General features: G+C 34.6%; 1 protein-coding gene across 6 annotated transcripts in view; it reads left to right on the top strand.

The window, feature by feature from the left end:
• Positions 1–12,014, top strand: part of Hem (Nck associated protein 1 Hem) — a 393,688-nt gene that overhangs the window by 353,038 nt on the left and 28,636 nt on the right. For 4 of the 6 annotated variants that reach the window (XM_090409885.1, XM_090409887.1, XM_090409886.1 and 1 more), the window contains one exon: positions 3,025–3,045. The exons of the other annotated variants lie outside the window; for them this stretch is intronic. In XM_090409885.1, coding sequence (XP_090266011.1) covers positions 3,025–3,045 — 21 coding nt within the window. The remainder of the gene's footprint in view (positions 1–3,024; positions 3,046–12,014) is intronic. 6 annotated transcript variants of the gene reach the window in all.

The following is a 12,014-nucleotide window of genomic DNA, read 5'->3' on the forward strand; positions in this document are numbered from 1 at the left end:
TCTGCTCATCATCCCAAAAAATATCACACTCCTCATTCTATTCTTCTTTCTGCCATTAGTTAATCCATCCCCTCAGCCTATAAGGATGCCTGTGTATCCTTCATTGTTGGTCCTACTCCAATCATCAACTTGCCATATAATATTCATTCTTTTTCTGCATGTCAGATCTTAATATGGGACACTAATGAATGCTGGCTCCTCATCAGTTGACCATTGCAGTAGGCAGGAAAGAGAACAATTTGAATATTTCACTTTATGAAATATTTTTATGATTGTGTTGAATAGTTATATACGGTTCATAATTTCATTTTTGTGTGTGTGATAATTACTGTCGCAGATATTCACTGCTATACTAGATAGGCATAGAAATTGTAATAGGTTCTTTGCTTAGAGTTTATTATATTATTATTACGTGACACCTCCAATGACTCATTGTGGGAGGGCACTCTGCTCTACTCTGCACTTGTCGTCTCCCCTACTACCTAATTCTCCAAATACACACGATGCCACTACCACCATCAATGCTATCCACTGCCCATCACCACCAACAACAGTATTTTTTGTCTGTAAATCGTGTGTTCTCATTGCTGATTTGTTTGCTTGTAAGCAGGATGAAAAACCCAAGTTTCCAGGAGAAAAACTCTGCTACCTCCATATGAGATTGACTAACTCACCTTCAATTGAAAATGCCCACTAAAGATTCCTCTTGTCATGACGAGAATTGAACACGGGTCTTTTCCAATCGAAGGTTGCAGTGTTCTGCTGTTTTTCCAATTGCACTATGGAGGCATTTTGTGTGAAAATAAAGGCATTCTGAAATTGGATTTATTAATAAATATTGAAAACCAAGGAAAAATTTTGTGATCATAGAGTACTGTATCAGTCCTCATATTCTGATAGAATGCTCATCTTGCAATTTTTGAAGCATTTAAAAAATAGATGGTTGTTCCATGACTGTGAAGCAAGTCATCTAGAAATTAGATTGTGCAGAGTTCATTTTAGGCCTTTATTAACAGACATCCAACAGAAAAATTGATTTTATTGATTAAGCCACATTCGAGATGGACTGCTAAGAAATGGGAAAAAGTAATTTCCAGTGAAAAACTAAATTTTGCACTTACAAAAGATTGGTATAGTATACATATATAAGAAAATGGCTCACACATCTCATCATCATTCCACAACTCAAGGTTAGCATTAACTGTCCATTTAAACTTTTATACAGCTTTTGTAAATAGTTTAAAAATAGATTGTTGTTTTTAAAATGTTTATTTTTATCCAGTCAGGGTTTTACTGGTTTGCTATGGCTTTAAGCTATGAATTTTATTTTATTATTTTACTTTCTTTATAGTAATGTCTCATGCATAAAAGGCTGAAGATTTTTTGTAGAAAATTTTATAGTCCATTCGGTATAAAATTTTCTGTAATGTAAAGTTTTCTACAGTTTAAATTATTAAGGATTTACTTCAATTTTTTATGCCGAATCATTAATTTAGAAGCATTACAAACTGCTAGATCAGTTGCTTGTTATCCTTGAATATCTAATGAAACTGAGAATTATTTTAATTTTCTCACTGTTATTTCAATACTTCTCACATATCACTGAAAAGATCAGAATGATTCTTAGCTTCATTCTCAACTGATCTAGAAGTTTATATATGATATGGAGTAACTAGATTTCATTTTGAAAGAAAAAAAAAGTCTTATCTGCTGATTATGGACTTTCATTATGGACTCCATTAAAAATTGGCATTTCAAGTTTTATCATATATTCAGGCACTCCAAATCAGTTGTGATTTTGAATCTTAATACATTATTGTACTTTGAGTCAGTACTATTGTGTGTGTGTGTTTGTGTCGCATATATTACATGAGATGATATTACATTGTGATTAAATTGAAAGTTTAAAACATAAAGAGCTAAGAATAGAAAATCAAGCTAATATTTTTATTTATTATTGGTAGTAAAAAATCCAAGATGATACAAATTACAAAGTCTAGTTTTAAGAAGAGGTGGGCATGAAGGTTTTAAACTGTGATTAAAAGGGATGAGAAGTTTGAATATTAAATTTTATGAAAATATCTTTATAATTGGGCATTTATATGACTGTGTTTAATTTTTTGATTTGGTAAGTTAATAAATGGTATATGAATTATTTGGCTGAATCACCTTCTGTGTTTGCCTACTGAATCATTTGTTTTAAATTATTCAATGGGCAAACATAGGAAGCTGACTCAGACAAATAATTCACCTTTCACTTGTTGATCTTCTGGTGCTAGTGGTTTTGCTTTCTTTCAGGAAAAGGCAGCAAACTTTTATAATGGCTTCCCAAGTATAAGGTCTTGAATTTAAAACCTCCAACTTTTAGGAAGTGGTAACAGGAAGAGATTCATAGAGGGCTGCTGATTTCATTGTAGAGTGGCACTCATTACTTGAATGAAACCAGAATTACAGATTCATAAATATACAGAAATGTATATAAAATATGCATATTTGAAATGGCAATCTGAAATATAATCTGATGACTTATGTGGAGAACAAGCATTATCAGCATGTGTCTCTTGGTGAAAGCATCATGTATATATATATATATATATATACATATATTAGCATAACAGTATGCATATTAATCATGCCATGCAGAATTGCAGGCCTTATATGTTCATTCTTTAGAGAAGAGAACAGTAATTATAAAAATACTTTCATCAAAATTGGTGTTCAAATTCTATTCTTTCCCAATTCAGTACTTTCATTAGAGTGTGTCCCTTATTCAAGCTTTGCTTTATCTATATGTAATTTTAATTGATTCTGTATGCTTGTAGTTGATTTGAGAAGTATTTAATATATCTTTAATTGGTAAAAATGTTTTTAAAAATATTTTTTAAATAATTAAGATAATTTTCATTTGAAGCATTATTTTGTCATACAAAAGATTAGGGGTTAATCTTACTATTCTGGGATTATAATGAAGAATTAACTGTATTTCTCTTTTCCTTTTTATCATTCTTCTCCTGCCTACTGCAGCTTGAGAATATCAGGTTACAGGTCAGCATAATTTTCTCTATTCTTCCCCATTTACATGTATTGCTGTCTCGTTTTATTGTTTTGTCCATGTGTGCATGTTCTAGTACACTGTGATATGGAAACATGTTGGTTAATAAACATTACTGATTTAGTTAGCGAATTGACTGTACATGGTTACAAAAATATCTCTTTTATGACTAGATCTTCACTGCATCCACAAGGAACTAAAATATAATTGTTTGCTCTCAAATTTAAGTGAATATTTGTGATATAAATTGTACTCAAGGGCAGAACATCTAAATGGTAGTAGCACACAACTCACCTACTGGGCTGACACCTGACCTGCTTTATTCTTGACAGTAGTACATTCTGATTCTAACCAGAATGTATTGTTGTAATTGATATCAAAACACATCCTATATATATATATGTGTGTGTGTGTGTGTGTGTGTATAAATTTTTTTTATCATGTTTTGGCTGTGAGTGACACATCCTCAGAGCAAATTCACATATAAAATAATTGACAATATGACTAAATATGATAGAGATTACTGTACAAGCACAGATTAGTTAAAGATGTGGTGACTAGTCCATCTTCCCAAACTTACAAATGGCATGAAGTCATTCTTATTAATATTGGATTTGTAAGGACCTCGTTCATTTTGACCTTTTAACAGGATAACCATCTCATACACCAGTAGAACAGAATAGATAGCTTAAAATAATAAATATCATTCAGAAAAATGACATTTTTCTGAATGATATTTATCCTACTCAGGAGTCAATGAAATTCTTTACTTCAGCTTGATATAGTGTGCAGCATTCATGTTAATAAATCACAGAAATCAGTATCATTAAAGAGAGGAAAAAAGTCTCAATGTTGAGGTTATAATCAGGACTACAGTAATAAATATGCACTGTACATATGAAGCCTTTACAACTGTATTGTGATGCCTGTTTGTAGATCATGCTTTAGCTTAGTTAATCTGTTATTTTACTTTAGACCTCTGGTAAGGGAGGGAGAAAAATCAACTAAACAATCCTGAGAAATACAGTTATGTTAAATATCCTTTCTAGTCTTCATTAAGCTGAATTCCAGTTACCAGAGTTCAGTCAGAACTTGGAAGTGTGGAATCAGGAAAAATAGAACATTTTAGAGAGATGGAGGTTCATGTGTCTTCGCATATGCTATTGAATCAAGTGTACTAGTGAGAAAATGATAAAAAATATATAATAAAATGTTAAGTCTGATTTCTCAGGTCCTGAAACTGAGTGGAATAATCAATAAAAGACATAAGGGTCTTATGGGTTTAAGCTATTGACTATTGCAGGTTCAAGGATATGATAATGCAGCTTACATATACTAATTCCAGAAGCATTCAGAAGAAGGGGAAGAAATTTTTGGCATTGGTTAGCATACCTTGATCAAAAGTTCTAGGCATTAGTGCATCTTAATTTCTGGATGAGGATATAGGAATAGAAAGTAGGGGGGAAAGTGTAGTATTTTCAGGGAGGATAAAGAGCAAAAGGGATTTTGCATCAGGATTTACATATTATGGGAACTTCAGTTATGGAGATGTTTTATTGGAGGAAGGAAAGGTCACATGGAGGGAAAGAAATTGAACTTATGCAACTATTAAGACATAATTACCTGAAATAGCATGTGATTGGAAGGGATGTAGGGTTTGAGAGTATTGGATCTGATGATAGCATCAGAGGATTTGTCACTAACCAAGGTAGCCACATTACTTCCGATTGTGGAGGAGCAAATGTGCAGTCTTGACCTGAAAACTGGAATTTTCAGTTGAGAATCGATACATGGGTGGGTGGGTGATTTTAGGTGGGAGATGAATTTCATTACCTGGTATGAGACCACCACCCTGCTTATTGAAGGGGCTTGAAAAAGTTTTCCATGTTTGGTCTCTAGAGCAAGGTTTCTGAACTATGTAAAAAATAAATAAAAATTAGAAATGATTAAAAAATAGAAAAAAAAATTAGCCTGCTCATGGTACTAATGCACTATAGGCTTATCTTTTTGTGAGTGGGAATTGCATAAAAAATATGGAAGAAAAGGTGTTAGTAGTGCATGGGAGATGGTCAAGAAGTGCTTGAAGAAAGCAGTATCAGACTGTATACCCCCAGATGGAATGGATAAATCAGATAGGAATTGAATGAGTCCTACCTAATGATGCAGGAGCTGCAAAAAGTGTTGTGAATGATATATAGGGAGAAAGGTGAGCAGTACAAAGCACAGGCAAGGGAGAAACCAGTCTGGTATGGAAGGCTAAATCAGGTGGGATATCAGCCCATGAATTATGAGAATGTGCAAGGGAATTAGCAGTGCCTCTGTGACCAGATTGTTTAATTTAAGCCATAGCTCTGATAAGATACCAAGAGAATGGAAAGAGGACAAATGGTTTCCATTGCATAAAGGAGAATACAAGACAGAGATAGCAAATCTCAGACTGATCAGTATCTCGGTGGTTAAGGCATTGAATAAATTGGCCAGAGGTAGAAATGAGTGGATAGGAATATGACATTCTATGCACTGACAGTGCATCTATGTATAGGTTAGGACTCAGCTTAGTAATTTACTCACTGCCACTACAATAGAATGGCATTGAGTTGGATAGAAAAAATGGAGACTGGACTTCACAAAGGCATTCAGCACGATACCACATGGAATTCTGTCACATAAATTGGAGCACTGAGTTATGAATATTAAGCTGATGACATTGATAAGAGAGTGATTGATGAACAGACATCAAGGATATTATACAAGAGGTAAATCCAAGAGAAAGCAGGGGACAGCAGTGTGCCATAGGGCTCTATACTTGTGCCACCACTATTGTATTTGTTCTTTAATATATAAGGAATGATATGAGAGGAAATATCCAGTTGTTTGCTGATGGTGCAAAACTGGGTAGAGCAATAAATAGTAAAGGTAGTGGGGAAATCCTACAGGATGTGCAAAGGATAACAGCTGCCAGTTTATGTACTTTAGAATTATAAAATTATAAGCTATGCACCACATTGATGAAACCAGACTGAAACAATAAGGCTGGAGATGTCAGTGGGTGCAATGATACAGCCACATCTGCACCTACTGCCCACAGATCTAGTTGCCCTGGTACCTTTAGAATTATGAAGTGGTTGAGAGGATCCTAAGGCAAATGACCAAAATAGTGACAGGTCTAGGGAATGTTCCAATGAAATTAGTTGATTTGTGGGTAACAGAGTTTTGTGGATGAGCAGAAATGAGTGAATATGATAAAAATTTATATATTATTAAAGGGGTTTTATAGGATTGATGCAGAAGAAAAAAATTTTGAATGCATGATAAGAGGAAAGTGAACAAGGGATCTCCAGGAATTGTGTGAAAGTGTGATTAGCAAGATCATAAGTATTAGAATTTTTGCTTGTTGAGTGACGAATGAGTAGAATGATATGATAGATATTGTATGAATAATGGTTTATAGGCCTAGATGCAATTGCAGTTTTATATTTCCTCTTGTTGTCTTGTGATGAGTATTTAGACTTCGTGAGGATGTCCAGTAGTGGTAATAATAAAAGAATGCTGAAAAGCAAGACTTGTTTACTATCTTATACCTTCTCTTTAATTGCCAATAAAAAAATTTTAAGCATTCTCTTTTAGATTTTTCTAAAGCACCCTAGGTATAGTCTAGGATTCTCATTAATTATTATGAAATTCTATACTTCATCAGGATTTTAAATTAACAGAGCATTATATACTTTCCTCCTCCTAACTTTCTAATGCTTTTTTTTATTATATTTTTCCTGTTTTATGTGTGGACTTCAAGCTACTGTAGGAAATATGTAATAACAATACTAGCTTACTTAACTCATAAATTTAATTCAGAACTTATTAATTCAGAAGTATTCTTCCTGCACCATTAAAGCTGATATGCACTCTAGGACTAGAGGCAATTGCAGTTTTATATTTCCTCTTGTTGTCTCCTCTTTTACCTACACATTTTTGCTATACTTGCTGATCTTCCATCATAGGTCCCTAACAAACCGGATTTCATGCTAATAAAGGACAACATATGGATGACAAGAGGTCAATTGATTGACATGTAGCATTCACCCCCATCTTTAGTTACCAGTCATTATTGGGAACTAATCTTATTTATAGCCCAGATTTTTGATGCATTGTATTTCCACTGAATTGCTTAATATTTGTTACTCACTAGAAATCATGTAAAACAATATATAACCACTATAAAGCAATTTTTTTTGTGATAAAATAATATGCAGTATATACACAGGTGTCCAAAACCTAAGGAAAAACACTATTTCTGAAGATTACAACTGCAAATTCAGAAATCAGCTTGTAACAATTTGTTTAACTGATAGTTGTGAGTAGAAAGCAGATAGACATTCAAATTTTTGTGTTCGAAGCAATCTCTTCATGAAGGAATCAAGTTGCAAACTTGGATGTCTTGAAGACATCATCTAAATGATTTCACATGCTGAAGAATTATTGAAAAGCTTAAAGAAGGCTGCACAATTACTGATATTGCCAGAGAGTTTGGAATCTCACATAGTGTTGTATCCAGGCTCTGGGCTGTGTTTCAAACCATTGGAATGTGTTCCAGACATTTGTTAAGAGGTTGTCCTCATTCTACCATGGAGTATAAAGACAGAGTTTTGGTTATAACAGCAAAATGTAACCAACACACCATGACAGGTCATCTTGCACGTTGGCTCCATTCAAGCACGGGTATGCTGATATCTTGTGGCAACACGTCTGTGATAAGTAGGCCTGTGTGTCTGAAGTCGTGTAGACTGTACCTTTGTTCACAGTTTGTCACGAAGCATGTTTTCAGTAGTGCTGTATCCATAAAAATTGGACAAGACACCAATTGGGTAATGTACTCTTTACAGACATGAGTCGTTTTAGTCTTTCCTCCAATTATAGATGACCCTTTATCTGGCATGAAAGTGATACTGCTTACCATCTTGAGAATGTTCTTGAAAGGGATAGATACAGAAGTCTGGAGTCATAATGTGGGGAGAAATTATGCTTAATGGACGCACCGAGCCACAAGTTCTGGTAAAAAGGATTGGTGAAAGATATTGCAACGAAGTTCTTCAGCATCATATTCAGCTGTTCCGTGGTGTTGTAGGTGAAGAATTCATTTTTATCGATGACAGTGCCACACCACCTCATACAGGAGCAATGAGATACTTCTAGAGACTGAGGACATTAATCAAATTGAGTGGCAGCACGTTCCCCAGATCTCAATCCCATATAACACGTTTGGGACGCACTGCTGCTTGAAATTCCCCTCCATAAAACAAACAAGGCCTTATCCTTGTTCTGAAGGAGCATTTGCCTCAAGAACTCCAGAATCACTTGGTGCTAAGCATTGTAAATTTATAACACATTTTTTGCGTAGTATAATGTATTAATATGCTGCCAATAATAAATTTATATCAACTTCTAGCTGTATTCATGAAAATTTTTCATATACTGGTTAAAAATGTAGTTCGTCCTTACCTTTTGGACACACACACACACACATACACACAGAGTGATCAAAATTAAAGTATTCCTTTTAACAGCTTGTGGAGCACCATCCAAATACTGCAAAACTTTGCAGGAATACACTGCACGTCATGTAGAAGTGATATCTGAGAAGAAAAAAAAGTAATTCCAAAATTCACCGTGGAGCATTGTAAACACCAAATGCATGCAATTTGCATGGCATACAACTCGGCAGGTGTCAGGAGGGTTTAACAAGAAGGACATGGAATTTTTCCCTTCATTCTGGTTGTTAATACCAGCCAGTGATGTTATTAACTTTCTCCCAACATTCTTTGCTTGTGAAGCTAAACAATTGCAATGCAGTTGTTGCTACAATCATAGAACATAAAAATAGGGATATATATATATTGCAGGATGTCACTAACATTCTGTGTAGATATCAGGTGTAGTGAATGGTATAATAACATAAAAGTACTTGTGTGCGTGTGTGTGGTCAATTCCATAACTAAATCAGTGATGTATGCATGTTGGCTGTTTGAATTGACTGTACAGAACTAATTTTAATGGTTTATCTTACTTAATCCTTAACATTGAATAAAATTATACAGTAAAAAATGTAACTGTATATAATTTGTTGGTAACATTAATATGTTTCCTTGAACTATGAATTTTTGAAGGCTTTTTTATAAATACTTAGTAATATTTCTTATATTGTATATCATTTGTGATTTTGAGCTAACTTTGGCTGGGGGTTGACAATCTGGGCTCATTAGTTTCACTAACCATATGCAGACAGCTTTCACTTTAGTAAATGCAATTGTAACTATCATACTCACTGTAATAAAATACTAAAAACTCTCTGCCAAAGCACTATAGGCACAATGCTGTTCTAAAGGAAATTCACTGTAGCAAACTATTCACTATAACAAACTCTTCCTGTGTTCTCTGAGTTTGCTGCAATGAGAGTTAATTGTACATGGAGTCATTAACTAGCAGAATCCTGACATAAATATATTCCCACAGCTTTATTTGTCTTTGTGTTGACCATGTATATTTTGTTATATGGTTTTTCATGGTACTTTGTGATTATCATCAGGCTTCCATGGAATTCCAGGTCTGTCTGCTCAGGATCCACTCTGGTTTTCCACAAGCCTGTCACACATTTTTCTAAAGTCATCAAATTTTAGTGGTCATACAATGAATTTTGTTAATATTCTGCTCTCCTGCAGAAAAATCTGTTTCTTATTTCTTTGTTGACCACACTCTTGCTGAACTTTCAGTTTTTTGCTTCTGGTGTGGACAGGATGCCATTTTCCTACTTTGTAGCATAGTTCTTGCACCAGAAGATTGGTTGCTTGTTTGTTGACTTGTAGTTGCATGATGGCAATAAGATACCTTCCATTGTTGTCCCTTAAATAAGTATGAAGGAGACTTCTGAAAATATGCTTGCTTTCTTGAAACAAAGTGCCTCCATAGCACAACTGAATTCTTCTTGTCATGATGAGACGAATCTTTATGTTTTTCAATTAAAGGTGAGTTTAGATGGTTTCATATGGAGGTAGCAGGATTATTTCTCAGGAACTTTAGTCCCCCTCCCCTTCCAATGGAAAATAAGAACACTGTCCATAGGACATGCAAATTAGCAAACAAAATGCTGGGTAGTATACATAGGCAATGGGCAAAAAAATGGAAACAGTGACATGTTTGATTAATATGGTGTTGGTTCACCTTAGGTATCTAATACAGCCTGTATTCTTCGAGAGAGACTCTGTCAGTTCTTGGAACTCAACAGGAGGAATTTGACACATTCATCCGACAGAAACTGGATCAATTCACCTTTGTTCTTTGGAGGTGGGAAACGTTGCCTGAGAGCTCACTTCAAACTGGCCCATAAATGTTCTATAAGATTTGAGTCTAGTGATTAGGATGGCATTGGCAGACAGGAGACACCTCACCATCATGTTCTGCAAACCACCAGATGATCACATTTGCTCGATGATGGGAGTATTATCATGCTGAAACATGGCTGGCTGCATAGGAGAAAAGTGTGTCAACATGGGATGAAGATGATCACTTATGATTGAAAGATAATGTGCAACATCCACTTTGCCAGTACAACAAGTTGACCCCAGACTATTACAGAACCACCAAAACTTTACACAATTGTTGAAAGTTTTTTCACTTGGTTATACTATAAATTAAAGATGCCAAGAAAATTATATTCTTGGTTTCATCCTTTATCCAAGTCTAAGCAAACAAAGTTTGGGCGAGAAGTCATTTCTTGACTAGGTTACTTGTATGTAGAAGCTAATGACTTCACATCAATTACGTTAGTATTCCATAATGCAAATCACATATCCTTATAGATATTTACAATGCTATGCATTATGGGAAGGCCCACTACCCAGACCAGTTTTGACCTTTATTTGAGGTCTCATCAGTGGCAGCCTGAGCCAAAAGTGATACCAAGGTTGAAGTAATGCAGAAGTCAAATTTCCATAAACAAGTAGTCAAGAGGTGTCACACCTTATTACTAAAATACTCTGGATTAGAGATAGATGTTGAAAGTTTTTTTTGCTTGGTTAAACTATAAATTAAAGATGCAAAGAAATTATATTCTTGGTTTCATCCTTTATCCAAGTGTATCCAAGTATATGGAAATATGACTTCTGCATTGCTTCAACCTTGGTTCTCGCTCCTTCAAACTTTTGGGTCTCGCTCCTGCCGATGAGACTTCAATAAGGGTCGAAACTGGTCTGGGTGGTGGCCCTTCCTATAATGTATAGCATTATATATGTCTGTAAGGATATGTGCATTTGTTATGGATACTAAAGCAATTGATGTGAAGTCATTAGCCTCTATATACAAGTCGTGAAGCGACACTGATGCACACAAGCTTTGTTTATTTACGCTTGGATAAAGGATGAGACCAAGAATATAATTCCTTGGCATCTTTAATTTATAGTTTAACTAGTGACATAACTTTCAAAAAATATGTAGAAAACATTTTGTGCCTTCCTCATTTCAGATATGCATATTAATAAAGATCCAATATTGAATAGATACTTTGAAAAAATATACATTGAAGAGTACGAATTTATATTTACATTATTATATTTCATACACACAGGAGCTGAGTGAGAGAGCAGCCACACAAGGTGATGAACTTGTCATGCTTCACTATGCATACTTTAAGAGTTTAAATGATAGCGTGGGAAACATTCACATGTCATTTCATTAAACAGTATAATAGCCCGCATATTGAAATATTGCATTTCTGTCCCAAAAGTGAAGCCATCTTTCAAGGTAATAATTCACTTAGCTATCATCAATCTGTTCAGTGGTTTGAGAAGTATGATGGTATAATCAGTTGTCTTCCTCATTTCCTAGATCTTAACTTAATTGATATTTTATGATATGTATTAAAGTATGGTATTTGGCTGTAAAATATGATATTCTCATTACCTAGCAGGATTAC

This window comes from Typopeltis vanoorti, chromosome 20 (assembly GCF_054136105.1).
Source record: "Typopeltis vanoorti isolate ZY-2024b chromosome 20, IOZ_Tvanoo_1.0, whole genome shotgun sequence".
Classification (NCBI taxonomy): Eukaryota; Metazoa; Arthropoda; class Arachnida; order Uropygi; family Thelyphonidae; genus Typopeltis; species Typopeltis vanoorti.